A 22,005-nucleotide genomic window follows, 5' to 3' on the forward strand; every position below is an offset into this window, starting at 1 on the left:
AGCAGCCAGATGTTCCTAATCAAATACACTTGATAGTCAATCGTCAGAAAGTGTGAGCACCTCCATAAAAGCCAGTTTGTTGGTCTGGAGCATTCAGGTGCCGCAGTCTTCCCAGGAGTGGATATCCCAGCAAATGTATACATAAGTTCATAAATGTATTAAGAATAAATAGCTAAATAAAACAAGAGCAGTTAGCATGTTAAATGTTTACATTCATGGCAATACAAATAGAAAAAGCCTGAACAAGTATGGCTTGTTTGGAAGGGTGTCAAGGACAAAGTGTCTTCTTTCCAGGAAAACCATGACAGCACAACTTAGGTTTACAAAGCTGAACAAATCACAACTCCTGTAGAACAATGTCCTTTGGACAGATTGGAGCAGAGTGGAGATGTTAGGCAATAATGCAAAGTGCCACATTTGGTGAAAACCAAACATAGCATATCAGCACAAACACTTCAGGGGTGATGAGGGGTGATGATTTGCAGTAGTTTGCAGCCACAGGGCCTGGGCACCTTGCAGTCAGTTGACCATAAAGTCCTCTGTATACCAAAGTATTCAGTAGTCAAATGTGAGCCCATCTTAGCCAAAAAACTGATCATGCAACAGGACAATGAATCCAAGGAGACCTGCAAATCTACAGCAGAATGTCTGACAAAGTAAAGAATTGTAGTGTTGCAATGGCCGGTGTGTCATGTACTGATATGGCTATGTCTTAAGGTGATGACCTTTGAACCGGATGTTGTTGTCCGAGGGAAGCCCCGTTAAGTGGTTAGTTGTAAGATGGACAGTGTTCAATAAAGCAACGTAAAGACCGTGCTTTATGTCCTGATACAATTCAGAGTGCTCTGCCTAATTTAGTAATAAGGTGAGCATACAACAGGTGTGGTGGGGCGTTACGAGAGCTGTGCATGAACCAATGAATGCAAACCTCAATGAAATGAAGCACTCTGCAGAGTCGGCCATAATTCCTCCACAGTGATATATGACACTAGGACTTTATAGAACCCATGGGAAAACCTTTCATATGACTTTAAAGTAGAATAAAAAATATTTTTGATCTATGCTCAATCATCCAGGTAAGTAAATCTGTACTGTTTATAAGGTTTCGGTGGATGAGTGACAAAATGTTTCTCCCACTGAAAACGTTACATCCATATGAACACTAAAAAAATATATATATATAATTTTGTTAACTGTAATAGATTAGGCCTAGAATTTTCCCCCAGTGACACACTATAAGCCCCTACCACCACTTCTAAAACATCTGTTTTCGTAATAATAAATAGATGTGCCTGATTTTCTGTGTGGTACGATTATCAAATTCATTGTTTAAGGACCAGTAGCTCAAACAAATGGGCAAAAAACGTGTTTTTATTTGCTTATTTTTAATGTGCCAAATTTCTTTGAAATCCAATAGAAAATAAAAAGTATTATATGGTTATATGACTATATATAGAGCATTGATAATAAGTGAAAATCCATTTGAAAGAGATTGCCGTGGAAACACCAGTGAAGACTCCACAACAGTAGGTGGCGCTTGCTGAAATTGTGTTACACAAATACGAAAAGAAGAAAACACTTCGGTCGGAGAACTTGCAGCACAGGAATCAGGAAATATAACCTGCCGGGTAGACCTGTGCCCGCGTTAATTGTTTCACAGAAAGCCACATTTTACCTTTAAGATGTCAAAAAGACATCGTTTGGATTTGGGTGATGACTACTCCTCCAGCAAGAAGAGGTCCGACGGGTGAGTGAAGTCCCACAGTTATCGCTCTCAAACTAGTCGGGTACAAGCTAACTGCTAGCTGCCGCTCTCGGTCACCATGGATGGAAGATGGGAGCTGAGAAAATATAACCCTAAGCTGCTCATGCTGCAGCTCTGCTTTATTCGCTGTTTCTTGATAGCACCTGAATGATCGTGCAGCGCGAACAGAAACGTGCTAAGTGCTTGTATTAAAAAAAAATACCGTAGACGTTGGTCTAACAAACGAAGCATCAACGTTACCTTCATCGTAGCGGGGGCACGTGTGTTTGGCTAACGTTAACATAGCTCCTTATCTAACCCGTGTTGGTTCATCTAGCCAGCCGTGGCTTCGATTTAAAAGACTGTGATTTGGTTCTTAAAATAGCCATCTAATGTTGTACTATACTAGCTGCGAATTAAAATTGTCCTTGGCGCCGATTAAGCTAGCAGAAACTTTAGCGTCTCTTAGCACTCACATGTTTTACGTTGTGCTCGTGTGTGTTTATTTCAGTGAAAACCTCCACAACAGACTTACAGATGCGAAAGAAATCGTGGCAATTCTTTTTAAATTTGCAGGATTTCATTGAGATTGACTGTTCAAACTACCAGTAAAAGTAGGCTAAATATTGACAGTTTGCAAATAAGTAAATTGTGACCCATTTATATATATATATATAAACTTCAAAGCCCTCAAAGTATTTGATGTGATGTTAGAAACATTTGCTGTAGCTGTGTGTGCTTGTTAAACTGACAGTGTGCACCCACTGCAGATATGTCAGTATCTGTCTAAATGCAAAAGTAAACGTCAGGTAGTTTAGAAGTGGCACTGCTATAAGATCATAATTTAAACAGACTAGTGTCAGGTTCGTATTATAACTTTAAAATATCACAACACAAAATCATAAGTATGAGGACAGCGATGTAGAATGCAAAGGAGTGACAGTTGGGTTCAAGGTGGGCGTGGGATTACACCAGGGATCGGTTCTGAGCTCCTGCCATGGTGATGGACAGACTGACAGATGAGTTCAGGCAGAATCCTCTGTGGACTATGATAACAGAGGATGGATCTGCAGAGAGCAGGTGGAGGAGAGTCTGGATAGAAAAAGAATGAAAGTCAGTAGAACTAAGACAGAATACATGTGTGCGTGAATGAGAGGGAGACAAGTGGAAAGGTGGAGTTACAAGTAGTAGAGATGGTAAAGATGGATGAGTTTAAATAGCTATGAACTGAGGAAAAGAAATGTGAAGAAGAGAGTGCAGGTAGAGTGGTGTGGGTGGAGACCAGTGTCAGGGGTGGTGTGAGACAGAAGGATGGAAGCAAGAGTGAAAGGGGACATTTATGAGACAGTTGTGTAACCTGCTATGACTCTGATTTGGACATGGTGGCACTGACAGAAAGGTAGGTGGCTGAGCTGGTGATGTCAGGTTTTTATTAAGAGTGACCAGAATAGGCAGTGCATTAGAGGGACAGCTCAGGTTAAGCAGTTTGGAGACGAGGCAGAAAGAGGAGGGATAGTAGATATATTGCACAAACGATGTTGAGTATGATGTTTCCAAGCATGAGGGAATGAGGAGGACCCCAGACGAGGTTCATGGATGTAGTGAAGGAGGACTTCATTACATCCATGGGTAGTGTAGTGGGTGCGATAGAGGAGGATGCAAGGGATAGGGTGAGATGGAGGCTCACTATGGCAAATAAATTTGCAATAGGCTGTCATTTAGTGCCTATCAATTAAAGTGGTGGAAAGGTCGGTAGACAGTTTAAACATGTTGAACGCATCAAGCATGCTTGAATATGGGAAACATTGGACAATGTCCCAACTTTACTCTCATTGCCCTGAGATTGCAAACTGTAACCTGATTATTTCTTTTACAATTAGAATGTTGACAATGATGTGCTGTTCTAATGTTGACAGGAGAGACCGGGACCGTGACAGAGACCGTGAGGACCGTTCGAGGGATAGGGACCGAGACAGAGACCGTGATCGGGACAGAGACCGGGACAGAGAACCAAAGCCATCTAGTGCCCCATCTAACAGCACACCCGCTGCTTCAGCCTTACCACCGCTCAAGCAAATGGTCCTACAACAGCAGATCAACCCATTCACCAACCTGCCCCATACTCCCCGCTACTATGAGATCCTGAAGAAGAGGCTACAGCTTCCAGTGTGGGAGTACAAGGAAAGCTTCACCGACATCATCACACGTCACCAAAGCTTTGTGCTTGTTGGAGAGACTGGCTCCGGCAAGACAACACAGGTATGAAGTCAAGTGCATTGGTGCGTCTCTTATGTGTCAGTAATCTTGTGCTACCCTTGCTGAAAAAAGCCAACAGTGTGATGGCACAGTGTAAATGCATATCTTTTTTTTTTTTAAATTGATTTGGTTTTATTAGATTCTCTGCAACCTTTGATTAAATCTGCAGATCCCACAGTGGTGTGTGGATATGGTTAGAAGCTTGCCTGGTCCTAAGCGGGCAGTAGCCTGTACTCAGCCCAGAAGAGTAGCAGCCATGAGTGTGGCTCAGAGGGTGGCGGACGAAATGGACGTCATGCTTGGACAGGAAGTTGGCTACTCCATCCGATTTGAGGATTGTAGCTCTGCCAAGACTATATTAAAGTAAGTGGTGCTGTGAGTGAATGAGATGGTTTGATTCAGAGAATCTGCTATTCACTGGCACAGAGCAGCCCAGCCTAACAAAGCATTGTTGTTTCTTCAGGTACATGACAGACGGTATGTTGTTAAGAGAGGCCATGAATGACCCACTGCTGGAACGATATGGTGTGATCATTCTGGATGAGGCTCATGAGAGAACTCTGGCCACAGACATCCTGATGGGAGTACTGAAAGAAGTGGTTCGTCAGAGATCAGATCTGAAGGTATTTTTTTTTTTTCTTCACCCAAGTGGGATGTAATTTTAATGTATCTATGTCTTTACAAACAGGTGCTTCCTAGATTAAAAAAAACCAAAAAAAAAAAACCCCAACTAATCTAGCTGATTTAAAAACAAGATTTTATTTCTACTCAGAATATTTAAAACATTTAGTAAGGAAAACAAAAGCAGGTGTGCCAGGTGAATTATGCTTCTTTCTAGTTGCCTCAGAAGTTGGATGTTGGATTTAGGAGTGACACCACTCACAAGTTGAGTATGTTCCAGTAGTAAAGTTAGAAACGCAACGAGCAGCAGGATTTGATTAGCCATTCATGCATCAGTAGGAAATGGACAGTTCAGTAGGAAATATCACTAATGGAGCATGTCAATGGTCATTAGCCATGTTAAATTAAACAGTGTCTACTGGAGGTGGCCTTTGATGCTTGCCATGGTTGTAATTTGTTATCACTTTAGTTATCCCCAGAAAATGTAATTTTGCACACAAAGCTGGATTGGATGTGGCCACTAAAGACGCTGGTTAGAATTCCAACCAGGGACAAAGACCAGAAGAGACAGGAAGTCAGAAATTGGGACAGTGTGGAGAATCTGGTCAATGTAAAAAAACAAAACAAAAAAGAAACCTGGGGTAGGCTAAAACCTCCACTTTTAGAGGTTTCTGGTGTGATGTGAAGTTGTGTGAATGACAGAAGAAAATGCAGATGGGGTATTTAATGTATAGAGAAGGATGATTGCATACATAGGAATTTTCATAAAAGCTCCATCTTTTGTTACCATGTAATAACATTAAGAGCACTATACAGCTAATATCATACAGAGATGATACCATTGCAGATATTTGTAAGATTTAAGTATTTTATATACCCACATATAAACTTTGTGTGCAGGTGATTGTCATGAGTGCCACACTAGATGCTGGGAAGTTCCAGGTGTACTTTGACAGCTGTCCTCTTCTAACTATTCCTGGACGTACACATCCTGTTGAGATCTTTTACACTCCGGAGCCAGAGCGGGACTACCTTGAGGCAGCAATCCGTACTGTCATCCAGATTCATATGTGTGAGGAAGAGGAAGGTGATTGTCTTCTCTTCCTCACCGGTCAAGAGGTAAAGCTCATAATTCTCAGGTTACAGTTCCAGTAGACTTTAATTTGAAGCAGCACACCCTCCACTGATTCAAAATGCAAGGTTATAATACTTTTTTTTTTTTTTTTTTTTTTTCTTTCAGGAAATTGATGAGGCATGCAAACGGATCAAGCGTGAGGTAGATGACCTGGGTCCTGAGGTCGGAGACATCAAAATCATTCCACTGTATTCCACGTTGCCTCCACAGCAGCAACAAAGAATCTTTGAGCCTCCTCCTCCAAGGAAGCCAAATGGTGCAATAGGAAGAAAGGTACAAGTTTGAAATAAAGTCAAGGAGATTAAGGTTTTAAAATGCATTTCCTGTAAATTTGCTGAAGGTATTACATTCGCAGATGGTTTTTAAGGCTAGTGGAGAATAATGATGACCAATAACATTCATTTTGTACATCGGTTTTAAAGTTATTGCAGTTTCACGTCATTTACATAGTTGTCTTTATTATCTCAATAGCCTGCATTGTAAGATGTACGTTGTTTTTTTTTTTTTGACTGACACTAGGGGGCACTAAAGTATTCCTGAAGTCTGATTCTGGGATGCAAATGTTACCCTGTGTGTATTACAAATGGAAAGAAAAGAAACTGATTTCTGATAATGCACAGTAGATCAGACCAAGGATAATATATAACAGAATTCTTATGTCTTTAAGAAAAATGCACATTCAGGCCATTTGTGGCAAATAAAAAGTGCCAATACTGTGCTGTGGCCTAAATATAATGGATGAGTTTTGCTTTTGTGTGCAGAAACCCCTTTTAAACAAACAAACAGATTCTCACCTATCAGGTTTCAAATATTTTACATCACTTTGCTTCTTCCCTCAGGTTGTGGTGTCGACAAACATCGCTGAGACTTCTCTAACAATTGATGGCGTGGTGTTTGTCATTGACCCTGGATTTGCCAAACAAAAGGTAGACCAAAAGTGACTCACCTGATTGCTCAGCTTTATGATTAGTTTGGTCTCAAGTGATGTGAAAGTGACTGAAATGTAGATGTTTATGATTTTGTTTTTTGTTTTTTTCATCTCATTGTAGTAATCTATCATGAGAGCTGTTGTACCTAAACATGCTTTGCCACGTGTGTCTAGGTGTACAATCCTCGAATCAGAGTGGAGTCTCTGCTCGTTACAGCCATCAGTAAAGCTTCTGCCCAGCAGAGGGCAGGACGAGCTGGAAGAACACGTCCAGGGAAATGCTTCCGTCTCTACACAGAGAAGGCCTACAAAACAGAGATGCAGGCAAGTGATTTTGTTGTTGTTGTTGTTGAGGTTTGGATAAAGGCATCGTAAACTGTGAAGGACCTTGTATGTCCTTCACAGGGGACACACAGATTTTCAAATGCACCTGAAATTTTGGTTTGGAGGCTTTTGCAAAGAAGCGGCAGTGTGAGTCACAGAAGCCCAAAATGACATCAGCTCATCAAATGAAAGGAAACTTTATACCGAATACTGAGTTATGCTGGACTAACCTGATTCCTGAAACATTGAAATAAAGTTATATTGTAGTAAACTTTCCTAAATTAGAGGCATGCCATCAGACTGCTGCCTTCATATGGATGCAGCAGTGTCAAGAAGTAAGAGTTTACACAGTGTAAATACTGCAGACGTCACTTCACATTCATGATCATTTGTAGATCACGCGGATTGCTTGAATGGTGATCACTCAAGCACAAAGATTTAAACTCTTTGCTGCCTTCGAAGTGAACAATCTGCCATATAAATTCAGCGTTATGTCTTCTCCACAGTTTGCCCTTGTACATAGGTCGCTTATGTTGTGTGACAAAGCCTCTCAGACATTATGCTAAGAGCTCTGCCCTTGTTAGCACCTCATATCCCCTCACTTCACCACATCAGGTTAATCTTTGTGCTGCTCGCTCCTTCTTCAGGATAACAACATTCATTATATTTGACTTTATTATCGTCCCTTTTTAGGATAACACATACCCTGAGATTCTTCGCTCAAACTTGGGATCTGTAGTGCTTCAGCTTAAAAAGCTGGGTATTGATGACCTTGTCCACTTTGACTTCATGGATCCACCTGGTAAGTCAGCCTGCAGTCTTATTGTGAACTGTAAGTAGTCCTTTTATGCTAGTTAGCCATGGCTAGCTGACCTCACAGTCTCTCCTCCATGCAGCTCCTGAGACGTTGATGAGGGCCCTTGAGCTGCTTAACTACCTGGCAGCTCTCAACGATGACGGTGACCTGACGGAGCTGGGCTCCATGATGGCAGAATTTCCTCTGGACCCCCAACTGGCAAAGATGGTCATTGCGAGCTGCGAGTTTAACTGCTCCAACGAGATCCTTTCCATTACTGCCATGCTGTCAGGTAATGCCCAGGACTGGGCTGACATCTTTCTTGCCTGTTGTAGGCCAAGTCCCTTTGGGTTAACACTTCTGATTACAGGTAGTGTTAAAAATAATCCCAATGTACGTCCAGTTTGTGCACATTTTCTACTCCTCTAAACCAGCCATTCCCAAAGTCAAGAGTGCTGCGGCCCATTTAAAACACAGAATATCCCACGGGGCCCACCAAGTCTTATCTATCTCTTGCATAATAAATTTACTGAATAATGATGAGATGTATAGAAAGCTTATTAAAGAGGTGCTATTATCCTTTTCTTTATTCTGTCTCATGTATAAAAGGTACTGTCAAACTGAGGGATGCTCATAGAGCTGGGCGATATGAGATTTTTTCATATCACGATATGTTTTTTTCATTTCAGGCGATAACGATATCTATCACGATATAAGCCAAATAACTATTTTTGTAAGATTTAAATGTGCCGTTGCTCACAAGTAAAATGTGAAATAATCAGCAGCTTGTTTTTATTTAAATATTTATTTCCCATAATAAGTTCAACAGGGTAGATGTACTTACGGAACATGAGACTTTTTCAGATAAATAAAGACAAATATTGCAAACTACACAAAAGGCAGCCGCTAAAGCGTTTAAGTTTCAAAATAGAACAAACGAAACAGACTAAATTGTCAATTCCACTTAGAAACAAAATATTAATTCTAAAAATAAATCTTAGTTTGTTTTACAGAAGAACAGACAAAACTGACTAACTTTTGTCAATATCAAATAAACTGAGAACTAAAAGGAAATTCTCAATCTCTCCTTGTTGTATAGCTGAGCTTTTCAAACAGTTTTAACAGTTACTTTAGTCTGACAAAAGCCGAATGACGAATTAGCGCTTCCAGTCAGAGACTGAGGCTACATCCACACGTACACGGGTATTTTTGAAAACGGAGATTTTCCGTTCGTTTTAAAAAATAATCCCGTCCACACATAAAGGCAGAAATGAAGGAAAACGCTGCTATGAACATGCCAAAGCAGCAGGTGGCGCTAGATTCCTAACCGTGCCGAAATGTTGGCCAATCAGAAGTCTAGAAGCCTTGGTGGGAAAAAGTAAACAAAGCTGGGGCATAGAAGCAGAACCGAGTCGTATGTGTGGAGGGACTAACTGTGTGTATATGTAAGCATTTAAACACTGCAGAGAGTAGAATTAACAGTATTGTAGAAATTCATTTCACCGAAACAATAACATGGCGCACAGTGTGACGCATGCACCAGTTTATTGTATTTCCAGACTTGCTTTCGGCACAATTTACAGTGCACGCTACTCTGTTTTTTGTCAGACTTGAAATAGCCGAAATACCTTCACACTACGGAACTTCTATGGCTCTTCCGTTTGACAATCTCTCCGGCATTGGAACCATCATCTGTTTTCTCTTCGGTCACGCTCGGTTGATTTTTCTAGTCGGCACACTCATTTCCTCCATTACCCGCTGGCTGCTTCCCAAACAAACACACGTGCGGCTTGGCACTTGTGCTGTACCTAACAAGTCACACGACGTGACGCTGCGGCTGCGATTGGTTCGGCTCTGCGCTACTTAATTTGGATTGGCTGACCTTTTTTTTTTTTTCTTTTTTTTTTGAGGACAAGAGCGGCGAGGTCTATCGCGATAGCTTAATTTCTCTATCGAGTAAAAGTTATATCGCGATACATATCGTTATCGTTCTATCGCCCAGCTCTAGATGCTCATATTGAATAGGCTAAAGTTTTAAAAGCAAAGATCCACATTTGTGTGAACAAACCTTGTGAGACACAATCTTGAACTTCAGACTGCTCTAAATGATTTCCTCTTGATTTCTGAGGTTTTTCCCCTACTCCTGGCTTTGTTTGATTTCAATGAGAGCAGATAACGTTAATATGATTATCTAAGCCACGTAGCTCTGGCTGTGAGGACATCAGCCCCCATCAGAATTGAGGGGTAACAAATGAATAATAAACTGACTCATGCAAAGCTGCTCTTGTAGAGACCAAAAAAAGAGATCTGGGGGTCACTTATGCCCCTTTTAAGATTTAACAACTAAGCGCTGACTTAATGTTTACGGAAGTACTCAGAAAACAAGTGCAGATCGTTTGTAGTGCCTTGTCCAGGATTATGACAACTGAACAGGCTGATATTTCAGATGCTTGTCAATACATATATGACACATTTCATGCCAGTATTAGTCACAACTGATGTTATTTATATTGAATCATATATTCATCAGGGTGGTTTGTTGGAGAGTTTATTTTTGATTTTAGTACAAATAAGGAAATAATGAATCAGTTGGAAAAAGACAATAAAATACTCATATTTCTGTTTTGTTTTTTTGCCACAGGCATGTAGGTCAATACGACTTCATATATTAAGTCTTAACTTTAAATCTCAGGTTTTTGTTTGGGTTTTTTTTTCTTGCATTTTTGTTAATAGAAAGCAAGTTTTTCACGAGTGCTTCATCATTAAAGAAAGTGGATAGGGCAGGCACCACTTGGACGTTTTTCATATTTATTGAATTTTCTTTTTTGAAGTAACACTTTAAAAATTAATGTTGCACTGTAGAGTAACATGTAGCTCAGATGTGTTTCAGTCTTCCACTTACTAAAAGGCCTAACACTCATGTAGCTAAAGTAAGATCTGTGAGTTTTGGAAAGGTTCAACGTTGTTGGTGTCCCTAACACTCTGCAGCTGTGTGAAAACTCTTGTTTTACAGATGTGGTTAAATGACCCCTCTCTACGAGCTAGTAACCATTACAGTTGGGAATGACCATGAGAACAGACTGCAGCTCCCTCTTATAGAGCTTGTGGTCCTGCCCTGTCCCAAGCAGTGTCGAGTGCCCTAGCATCATAGGCTTTGCTGCATTTTTCTGTGAATGTTTGACTCATCCCTATGGGCGGCTTTGTTGGGGCCCATACCAACCTTGTTTAGTCCCACAGTGTTTTGTCCGTCCTACGGAGGCTAAGAAGGCAGCAGACGAGTCCAAGATGAGGTTTGCTCACATTGATGGAGACCACTTGACGCTGCTCAACGTCTATCACGCCTTCAAACAAAGTGAGCATCAGTCCACGTTTTATTTGGATTTCTGCATGATGAAGTTAAACCTGCATTAATTTGTTTTTTTTGTTGTTGTTTTTTTACACACACTTTATGGTCAGCAGAATAAGATGAAAGTGCAACATATGAGCTTTTAAAGCTAAAGAAAACGTGCTGAAGAAAGATGTGTTTATAATGGAGCAGTAGAGTGGTTGAATGTTATATGATATGTGAGCATTCGTACAGAAAAATACAGTAGATGAATACAATGAGAGTTGTTAAAACAGTCACAGGTGGCTTCTGGATAACCAGCCTGAGCAGAGATTTCAAAGACAGCACTGACTCTGCTGACCAGATTTCCTCAGGCAGTTTATTCCAATGCTTCAGGGATCTGACTGTGAATGTTCCTGGAAACAGCTGAACCTCTCTGTTACATACAGGCTAGTATGCAACAGAGAGGTTTGAGGTGTTGTGTGACAAGACTCAAATGTATAACCTATTGAGAGCTACTGAGGTGACAGGAATATGCGTTTTTGTGTCCTCATGCATCATTTTGGTTTAAAATGACTAATTCAGTACATGATTTGTAGACATTTATGCTTGAAAACATGTTTCATCTGACATATTTTAAAGATAAAGAGTCATGATCTATTTTTTATTAACAACTCATTTGGGGATTAGTTCAATTTTGATGATCTAGTTAGCACCTTAGACTTGAATGTCTCTCATGCCTTTTTCCAGACCATGAGTCTAACCAGTGGTGCTATGACAACTTTGTCAACTACCGCTCGCTGATGTCTGCCGACAATGTGCGGCAGCAGCTGTCCAGGATCATGGACCGCTTCAACTTGCCTCGTCGGAGCACGGAGTTCACAAGCAGAGATTACTACATCAACATCCGACGGGCGCTCTGCACCGGCTTCTTCATGCAGGTGAGCAGACATAATAGATTTGGAGGAGGAGGAAGAAGAAGGAGCTTTGGGATGCTTTGAGGACGGTCTGTTGTTCAGTTTGGAATCAAACGCACATGAGTTTTGTTAAAAACCTTTGCAGCCATAAACTGAGACACAGTACAGCGAAAAACGTGTATATTAGGAAAGCTGCTTTTGATTTTGAATGGATCTAAATTATTCTGTTACCCCAATTTTCTAATGATTGATTTATCTTTTCAGCCCAGGTAAAACAGATAATGTGGTCAGTGTTCCTCTCTGGCAGTAAACTGAAGTCTGCTATCAGCCTGTTAGTGGGCTTAGTGTTGAAAAGGATTAACTGAAAAGGATTTTATTGTTATCCTTTTTAAATTTTTCTTTTGGACCTCCCTGCAGGTGGCTCATTTGGAGCGCACAGGCCATTACCTCACAGTGAAAGACAACCAAGTGGTCCAGCTGCACCCATCTACAGTCCTGGACCACAAACCAGAGTGGGTGCTCTACAACGAGTTTGTCCTCACCACCAAGAACTACATCCGCACATGCACAGACATCAAGCCAGAGTGGTACGTGTACAGACAATAAGATCTCACTAAAAGCTGTTATTTTAACATGTGTTGCGTTAGCTGAATGACGGGGTCATCCATGTTCTCCTGTCTCTGTTACAGGCTGGTGAAGATTGCACCTCAGTACTACGAAATGAGTAACTTCCCACAATGTGAAGCTAAGCGACAGCTGGAGCGAATCATTGCCAAACTAGAGAGCAAAGAGTATTCCCAGTACTGAACAACAGCCAACAAGTGTCCTGGAAAAACAACTGCTTACTTTAGTTTTAGATCTTTCTCTCATTGTATCTTAATGTTTCAAATTTGACTTTTTGATTATTTTTTAAAAATATTTTCTTTGCCCCCCCCCCCCCCCCCCAATCAATGTTAATTCTGTAACTACGTGTACCGTCAGATAAAATGTCAACAACAGTGGTTAGACCCGGTCGTAATTACTGAAACGGAATAACAAATGTGTTATTTAGATGTGGTTGAATTTTGTTTAGGAAACTGCTGAGTCATAAACGTTTGTGCTTGCTTTGTTTCTTTAAAACAATGAGCTTTGACTTCATTTCTCTGTATAAATTAATTAGTAAAGTCAGTTATCCGAAAGACAGTTTGATCCGTGGTTTTTGTGCTTTTGTCTAGATGCTTTTGGTTAACTAAATATGGAAATGAAGGTTGGGTAAAGTGAATCAGTACTTGAACACCTGCTGTTTAAAAAAGAATGATCTACTTCAGTGCAGCGTTATGTTTATGCATAACATGACTTTAGAAATTCTGGGAAAATCCAATAAACGGTTTGGACTTCGACTCGGCCACAATATATTTTTTTAGGAACAAAAGGAAAGTAAAATGTAACAGATTTAATGAAACTCAGTTTATTGGAAATATAACACTAACAATAATTTCTCACCTGGAAATGGTTCTCAAAGTAGACATTAGTAGGACTAAAACAGAAAAATGTAAAAGTTGTGCGCATTTTAATGAAACTGCTGCTTTATGCAATCATAGTAGTAGTGGTAGTGTAATTATTTGATTTGGTTATTTGAAATCCTTTAAAGTTATGCAGTTTCTAGAGTAAACTGCACTTGAGTTCACAGAATAGACTGCACTTTGGCTGTAGAATATCTGACGGGCCGAACGAGTTCATGTCAGAGATTCTTTACTACTGCTTCTGTTCAATATCTTCTATGGTCTCTGGCAGGCACCTGTTGCGGGTCTCTGAAAGGGTCCTTGCTACTATTCCCCCGAGTACAGCCACAAAGCAAAAGATGACCTGTGGCAGCTCCGTCCAGACCTCATCCAGTAAGAGGATCATAGGAGCCACAGCTACGCCAAACCGAGCCATGAACGAGTTGTAACCCATACCATTCTGCCTGAAAACATAAACATATTAGTTTTAATCAGAGGATCTTGCAGAAAAAGCGATGTCCTGAAGAGTTTATTCAAAAGCAGAAGATTGGAATTAGGCGTGTAGAGTTACCTTACTACAGTCGGGTACAGCTCAGAGCTGTATAGCACTAGAGTGGCAAAGGATGCTGAAGAAAACCCTTTTCCAATGATGGCTACCACAGTCGTGGCGACCGACATTTCTACAAAGAGCATCAGAATCACGATTACCGCCAAATTTGAACACAAACGAAGATGGTGTGTTAGTGTAACGGTACAAAAAGGAAAAAAAAGATTTAAAATACTGTGCAACAATATTAAATGATCCCTCATTTCTTTTTGATTTTCCATTTTCTTTTGATTTATCACATGTAGTTTATTTCAAAGCTGTAAAACATACAACATTACCACCATTCCCTACGTTGGTAGTGACAGCAGTGTCTTCTTGAAAAATATTTTTTTAAAACAACCCAAATCTTAGATTAAGCCTGTGATCAAGAAGTGCCTACCTTTTGGTATCACAATATTGATTCCAAGACAAATGGCAGCCATCAGCAAAGTTCCCACCATAGTGTGTCGCCTGCCTATCTTTTCCAGTAAGTAGAGGACTGCCAGCTTGGCAGGAAGTTCAATTAATGCATAGGTAAACTGAGTGAGATAGATGTTGAGCCCGAAACCTGTGATCTTGAAGCTGATGCCGTAAAATGTAGTTGCAACGCAAAACCTAGGGACGGAGAAGGAAGCGGCTCGTTAGTGAACAATCTGTTGGTTTACAATTTATACACAAGATTCAATACACTGTAAAGCCCTGGGAATGCAGACCATAATATACCAGTACGCAGGGCCAGTTTCCTCATCTCAGGTGTCCGAATCAGGTCGAGGTAAGAGTAGGTTCGATCTCGTTTCTCCGTCGTAACAATGGTGGATAGTGTCTGAAAGAATTCAAAGCCATTTGAGGGCAAGCTTCCATTTGCAACAATGCTGTGAAGATCAGAACAAAACCTACGATTACATTTAGATAAGAATACACTGTATTCTTTAGTGCCTTTGTTCACCTTCTTTGTGTGTAATTAGTGCCTATAATAACACCATAATGGACTCTACTTGGCTCCCTTGACTTAACCATCTGGAGCTTACAAACCTCTATTTCCAGTGAGTGGATCGACTCTTCTGTCCGATTCATGTTGGCACAGTTTTTCAGATACATCTGAGCTTGCTCCAGCTTTCCATTGGCAATCAGCCACCTAGCTGACTCTGGCATCCACCTAATGTTAGGGGGGAATTATTATTATTATCATTTTTAACCCATATGTAGGCCTATTGCAATGCAGCATTTAAAATAAAAACAAATCTCAAATATCTGTTCAGATTGAGAGACATAGTGAAGACTTGATAGAAGATTTTGAGCTAATAGTTGACCAATGAAGCTGGTTTTAATAAAACAGATTGCAGAAGCCATGACAACAGACAATGGTTCAAACATGGATGATAATAAGAAGAAACCATACATTCAGAATCTAAATGTCACAGACTATAAAGAATTATGGTTCAGCTAAAATTTATCAGTTCACTGTCCCTGTGGTCATCACACTGCTTCATTTTAAATTTTTGTCAAGTTTTGTCAGTTTTCAGGAGTTCAAAACTTCACTTGTGAGGTTTCAGGGAGCTTGACCTTTGACCACCAAGATCTATTCAGTTTATCCTTGAGTCCCAAGTTTTGTAAAGCATCAGATACGTAGTCTTTGTATTCAGTTAATTATTCTTCCTTCAAGAGTCAAGTGTCTACACTTACCCAAAATCACTTCCCTTGAAGGCCACAATCCCAGAGTTTTGTTAAAATTTCATAACTAATTTCATAACTAATCTATCAGGACAAGGACAAGCAAGGATATGCATGCCATTTTTTGTTTCATATATGCAGTGGCACGCAAGTGTTTAGTTACGGAGGAATCATCAAATTATTTCAATGCTTAAATTTTCTAAATTAAGCTTTGTTGTAAAAGGCAGAAATTTGGGTGCTTAAAATTTTACTATTACAACATTAGTATTATGTTATTAAATCGGTGCGCAAAATATTTTTAATCTGTGTTTGTCCTTCAACTCATGCATGACTAGATCGATGCTGGATGTTAACCAGTTACAGACTTCCAGGTGAAAGCGATTAAAGTGTACTGAAATGAGCCTCTGCTTGATAACATGCCTTAGTCATACCTCCAAGTGAAGATGGCCAAGATTAAAGGTAATGTAACACTGATTATCAGCCTCCTCCAATCATTCACAAAATAGGCAATAAGTGAAAACACTGTATTTCCAAACGTCCAGGATAAACTGTCGATCACTCCCACAATCTTCCTGTGTTCAATGTCCACCCACTCCACACCTGAAATAAACAAGCAGTCGATTCATTTCTTAAGTAGCTTAATTAAAGAAAGCTTTTAGTATGATGCTTATCAGCAGCCTTAGAGGGGACACAATTCAAAGAACTTTTACATGAGCTGAAAAAATGTTGTTGCGCGCACACAAGCCAAAAGAGAGTGGGTGCCTCTATCCTCTATAATGCAATATAATACTGTAATTTGGGAACGAGTTTCTGTCTTTTATGCAAAAATTTGCAATACAGTGTGCTCTCTCTGCGTCCCCCCCACAGAGTTGAAGCTGAACAGGCGTCTGCAGCAGCTCATTTTGATCTTTTTTTTTCTCATTTTTAAATTACATTACTAAGCATACGGCACTACTCGTACTGCAAGTCAAAAGTTCACAGGACTACTGACCAATGTTCCCTCTAAGCTGCACGCGTGCGCAATTGCGCACTGCTGGCACGGTGTCTGCGCACAGTAAATCTGCGTTGCGCACGGAAAAAAAAATCTGACCTGAATTGAAATTAAAATTAATACTTTAACAATTCTGTTTTGCAGTGTTAGTCAGTGAGTGACTGGCTGCTCCCGTATGGGATTAGAACGATGCTACCTTATCCCATAGTCCAGCCAATAATGCGATTCACATTCATATATACGCAGCTAATCAACGTTATTGACAGGCTATGACAGCGTCCTTATGTGCCGACACCGGTGTTTTAGCTAACAAAGCGGCGTGGCTGATGTGGAGTGAAGCCACGTTAAATGACAACGTGGACAACCATTGGAGATGTGAGCAGGACAGACGGAACAACTGACAGAAAAAGTGTGGACTTTATACCAGCGTTTAAATCGTGTTGATAGGCCACGTAAAACCAGAATTGTGATTAAAAAAAATGCAATGTTTGGTTTTCTTCCTGAATACTATCGTTGTTTATATTTACTGCGGGAAGAAACGGTAAAAACAGCGTTTTATAAGGAAAACGAAAAAACCCCACCCTTTCCCATTGGTGGAAAAATGTACCATGTCGACCAATCAAAAAATGATATGGCAACAGTTGTTTAGGAAGGGGGAAGTTTTAGGAGTGACGGCGGTGTTTTGAGATGTGAGAGATTTGCGACGTTTAGCGCAAATCTTGTGTAGTTAGCATGTTGTGTAGTCAATAGTTTTGTTGTGTGTGTCAGAACAATGAGGCGACTGCTGAATGTTACAGGTGTTACAGGAGTGATACATCTCCTGTTGTCAGGCCTGCAGGAATCAGGCTCCTTTATCTCATAGTGGACAGAAATTATGTTTTGGAGTGGCACAAATAATTTGTGTGGCATCAAATTTGATGCAGAACAGCTGATTGTTCTGTAAATAGCTTGAAATGTTTATTTAAAAAAACGCCTTGGCTGCATTTTTAGGTAAACAGCAGCAAAAAATGTTGTTGTTTGCATAACTCAGTTACTTTTTTGAAGAAGTAACTATATAATTAATTGCCCAACATTGGTCATTATATACTGTATTTTGCAGACAGAGAGTTACAGGACTCTCTCCCAGACCACAGACTCAGACTCATAATACAAGTCAGAGCTTTATAAAAAATTTTTTTTAGAAAGTTGTGTTTTCAAAATTGGAGTTCAAGTTATTTTTACTTCCAATAGTTTTAACATACTACACAGATCATGAACAAGATTTCTTTTTAAATAATTTCATTGTAAGTGGGCTAAAGCAGTTAATTAAAAATAGTCTAACATAAATGCTGTAATTTGATTATTTTAATAAACCATGTAACTTGGATGGATTCGATGCCGGCGTGACCACAGTGCACACGTCTGATGTCGCTCACAGTGGTCCAAGGGACCGCTCAGGGAGTTTGTGCGTTTGCTTAGACACATGAAAAATTAGAGGGAACATTGCTACTGACTAAACACTGCCTGCTATCATGACCTGTTACGTGTAATCAATGTGTGCAAAGCTCCTCTGTTCTAGAAAAAAAAAATAGATTTAAGATTTTTTTTGCGATTACATTTAAAGCTTGCTCACAGCAGTCAACATGGCATTGAAATAGTATTATATATTTTCTCCTCTGTGGCTTCTGAAGTGAAGCTGATATAAGAACGGATACAGTGTATGTTTAGATGATGAAATGAAATAATCACTGAGGACTGCTGAAACGATGACGATGCCTGTGATGCAGAAGCCAGTAAGGAACCTCAGGACCATGAACATCACGTAGGAAGTAGAAAAGGCGCTTGCAACAGCAAACACCATCCCAGACACGTATGATACCAGCAGCATGATCCTTCTGCCATACCTATGGAAAAATCAGAAAGTCTCAATCTTTGTTTTGTTTTTTTCAGTAGCTGGAACACTGGAAATCGCTGATACCTGTCGCTCAGGCTGCCAAAGGCTATCGCTCCAAACATGACTCCAACAAAGAAGATGGTAGCAGTTGCTTTGTTTTTCCCTCTTCTATCACACACCAAGTCCCACTTGTACAAAGAAAAAAAAGATGCTATTCTACATTTGGTTGTGGGATTATTTAATAATTAGGAACAAATACATTTTAATTTATTTCACAATAGAAAAAAAAGTACAAAAGAATCACCTCTGAGGTCAGAGTAGACTTGAAAGTAGTGTTATCGTACACCCATCCATTCTGGCACGGCACTTTACGCGCATCAGTGATGTGGGAAGTGTTAAATAGCAGATGATATTGAGGCTCCTGGAACATCTGACAGGAGCTTGGAGTCCCATCCTGCTGAACTGGAATAGTAACAAGAAGCCTCTCTGTCTGGGATAAATTCATAAAAATACCCACATCATCCAGAGAGCTGATGTCACAGTGATGAGAGGGAACAGCTGCAATGAAATTGTTGAGCATGAAGTGGCAAGGCAGAGTGAAGCGGCCGATGAAACTGATCACAATGATCATTATCTGAAATCTTCCAAATCCGTTAATATCAGCAAGAACATTCTCAAACTTCATTGTGGCCTCCTGCTGTAAACGAAATGTCTTCCTTTAAGGTTAAAAAGAAAAGGAAAGTCCTCAGTTGCTTGTAGCCTATATCCAAAACTAGCAAATCTTTGTTTGATTTGCTTCTGGACTATCTGTAATAAGTCAGTGTTTTACCTGTCTTAACAAGTTAACTAATGTTTATCTATGTGACTGTAAATAGAAGCTCGCTCTAGTCTACTGCAGGCTCTCCATTGTTGACACAGCGGAATGACTCATCAATAATAAAGAAACTGCGATTCAGTGGAAATTTATGGGCAAACATGGGAAAAAGACAATTTGCATTTAGTGGTTTTTGACCACTTTTTATTTATTTCCTTTAAATAATATGACAAAATAGCAAAAGTAGCAATGAAAAAAAAGGCTATTGCTGTTACAAAAATGTGAGACAGGGTTCAAAGTCCTGTTACAGCAGGACATGAGCAAAAACAATAGGAATAAATGAAAAAAGCTGATGGAAAGCATTTTAAAGACATCAAGCTCTATTACATCATTTTATCTTTTTTTTAATAGCATCTCTGTTTCTTATTTTGTAAGGGACCAGCAGCAGTTAGGACTGATCAGTGCGCTAAGACTAAAGTTCTATGAGGTAATACTGTGATCTGTTGAAGGCACGCCAAATAATAGCATATATACCGGTATATTTTTAAACCAAAATGTCACCTAATAAATTACTAACTACACCGTATGGTATGACCGGCTCTTGCTGGCAACATCTGAAACTTTTAAGGTGATTTGAAGTAAATTCAAACTGTAGCAAAATGTGGCAAATGTGGGCCACATACAGGAGCTGCTGCAGTTTTTGTGCTGATGATAATGCCAGTGGAGGTTTGGAGCTCTGCAGCTGCTGAGTCAACCACAGAGTGCAGGTGATTTTTATGCCAACTTGGTGACCCTGCTCTGTACCTTTACATGGTCTGCCACTTTATGGCTGTGAGTTGCTGCAGTTCGTAAACGCTTCCACTTTACAATAATGCCGCTTACAGCTGATCATGGAAAATCTAGGAGGAAAGACCAAGGTCATCTTTTTAAAAACAGGCCACATGGCTAGGTTCTTGATTTTACACACCTGTGGCAACTGGTGAAAACATCTGAATTCAAAGATTAGGAGTTGTGGCAAAAGGCACACTTTTGTCCATATATTGAGGAATGAGGAAATTTTAAATCTTGTGTGTTTTTATTATTTAGTGCTGTAGGACTGATGTGTTTGTCTTATATGCAGATCTTTAAGGTCAAAGGGCAGTTTGTCAGAGGAATAGAAATGTGGTTATTCCTATTGTATTTTAAACCACAGGATTCATGGCAGCTATCATGTACAGGGAGTGCAGAATTATTAGGCAAATGAGTATTTTGTCCACATCATCCTCTTCATGCATGTTGTCTTACTCCAAGCTTTATAGGCTCGAAAGCCTACTACCAATTAAGCATATTAGGTGATGTGCATCTCTGTAATGAGAAGGGGTGTGGTCTAATGACATCAACACCCTATATCAGGTGTGCATAATTATTAGGCAACGTCCTTTCCTTTGGCAAAATGGGTCAAAAGAAGGACTTGACAGGCTCAGAAAAGTCAAAAATAGTGAGATATCTTGCAGAGGGATGCAGCAGTCTCAAAATTGCAAAGCTTCTGAAGCATGATCATCGAACAATCAAGCGTTTCATTCAAAATAGTCAACAGGGTCGCAAGAAGCGTGTGGAAAAACCAAGGCGCAAAATAACTGCCCATGAACTGAGAAAAGTCAAGCGTGCAGCTGCCAAGATGCCACTTGCCACCAGTTTGGCCATATTTCAGAGCTGCAACATCACTGGAGTGCCCAAAAGCACAAGGTGTGCAATACTCAGAGACATGGCCAAGGTAAGAAAGGCTGAAAGACGACCACCACTGAACAAGACACACAAGCTGAAACGTCAAGACTGGGCCAAGAAATATCTCAAGACTGATTATTTTAAGGTTTTATGGACTGATGAAATGAGAGTGAGTCTTGATGGGCCAGATGGATGGGCCCGTGGCTGGATTGGTAAAGGGCAGAGAGCTCCAGTCCGACTCAGACACCAGCAAGGTGGAGGTGGAGTACTGGTTTGGGCTGGTATCATCAAAGATGAGCTTGTGGGGCCTTTTCGGGTTGAGGATGGAGTCAAGCTCAACTCCCAGTCCTACTGCCAGTTTCTGGAAGACACCTTCTTCAAGCAGTGGTACAGGAAGAAGTCTGCATCCTTCAAGAAAAACATGATTTTCATGCAGGACAATGCTCCATCACACGCGTCCAAGTACTCCACAGCGTGGCTGGCAAGAAAGGGTATAAAAGAAGAAAAACTAATGACATGGCCACCTTGTTCACCTGATCTGAACCCCATTGAGAACCTGTGGTCCATCATCAAATGTGAGATTTACAAGGAGGGAAAACAGTGCACCTCTCTGAACAGTGTCTGGGAGGCTGTGGTTGCTGCTGCACGCAATGTTGATGGTGAACAGATCAAAACACTGACAGAATCCATGGATGGCAGGCTTTTGAGTGTCCTTGCAAAGAAAGGTGGCTATATTGGTCGCTGATTTGTTTTTGTATGTCAGAAATGTATATTTGTGAATGTGGAGATGTTATATTGGCTTCACTGGCAAAAATAAATAATTGAAATGGGTATATATT

The 22,005-nt window shown here is 40.3% G+C and overlaps 2 protein-coding genes across 2 annotated transcripts; one reads left to right on the forward strand and one right to left on the reverse strand.

Moving 5' to 3' along the window:
* Window positions 1–1,569: 1,569 nt before the first annotated feature.
* Window positions 1,570–13,425, forward strand: LOC308395066 (ATP-dependent RNA helicase DHX15). The gene is made up of 14 exons (XM_080879725.1): window positions 1,570–1,747; window positions 3,661–4,003; window positions 4,170–4,363; window positions 4,464–4,623; window positions 5,522–5,740; window positions 5,862–6,029; window positions 6,596–6,682; window positions 6,859–7,008; window positions 7,702–7,810; window positions 7,905–8,096; window positions 11,034–11,156; window positions 11,880–12,070; window positions 12,464–12,633; window positions 12,736–13,425. The coding sequence occupies exons 1-14, from the start codon at window positions 1,683–1,685 to the stop codon at window positions 12,851–12,853; spliced, it is 2,289 nt and encodes a 762-aa protein (XP_080735851.1). The 5' UTR covers window positions 1,570–1,682; the 3' UTR covers window positions 12,854–13,425.
* On the reverse strand, window positions 12,943–19,333 carry LOC308395067 (solute carrier family 22 member 7-like; the record flags this gene model as incomplete). The annotated part of the gene is made up of 9 exons (XM_080879726.1): window positions 12,943–13,991; window positions 14,099–14,207; window positions 14,514–14,728; window positions 14,827–14,936; window positions 15,146–15,269; window positions 16,216–16,384; window positions 18,504–18,658; window positions 18,733–18,836; window positions 18,953–19,333. The coding sequence occupies 9 exons, from the start codon at window positions 19,331–19,333 to the stop codon at window positions 13,781–13,783; spliced, it is 1,578 nt and encodes a 525-aa protein (XP_080735852.1). The 3' UTR covers window positions 12,943–13,780.
* Between the last annotated feature and the right edge of the window lie 2,672 nt (window positions 19,334–22,005).

This window comes from Rhamphochromis sp. 'chilingali' (assembly GCF_963969265.1).
Source record: "Rhamphochromis sp. 'chilingali' genome assembly, chromosome: 4".
Taxonomy (NCBI): Eukaryota; Metazoa; Chordata; class Actinopteri; order Cichliformes; family Cichlidae; genus Rhamphochromis; species Rhamphochromis sp. 'chilingali'.

Excerpts from the sequence above, each read along its gene's own strand:
- LOC308395066 (XM_080879725.1), top strand. The coding sequence starts at position 1,683 with ATGTCAAAAAGACATCGTTTGGATTTGGGTGATGACTACTCCTCCAGC. Across the intron at positions 1,748-3,660 it reads AGCAAGAAGAGGTCCGACGG|GAGAGACCGGGACCGTGACA; the intron begins GTGAGTGAAGTC and ends TAATGTTGACAG. Across the intron at positions 4,624-5,521 it reads GTCAGAGATCAGATCTGAAG|GTGATTGTCATGAGTGCCAC; the intron begins GTATTTTTTTTT and ends CTTTGTGTGCAG.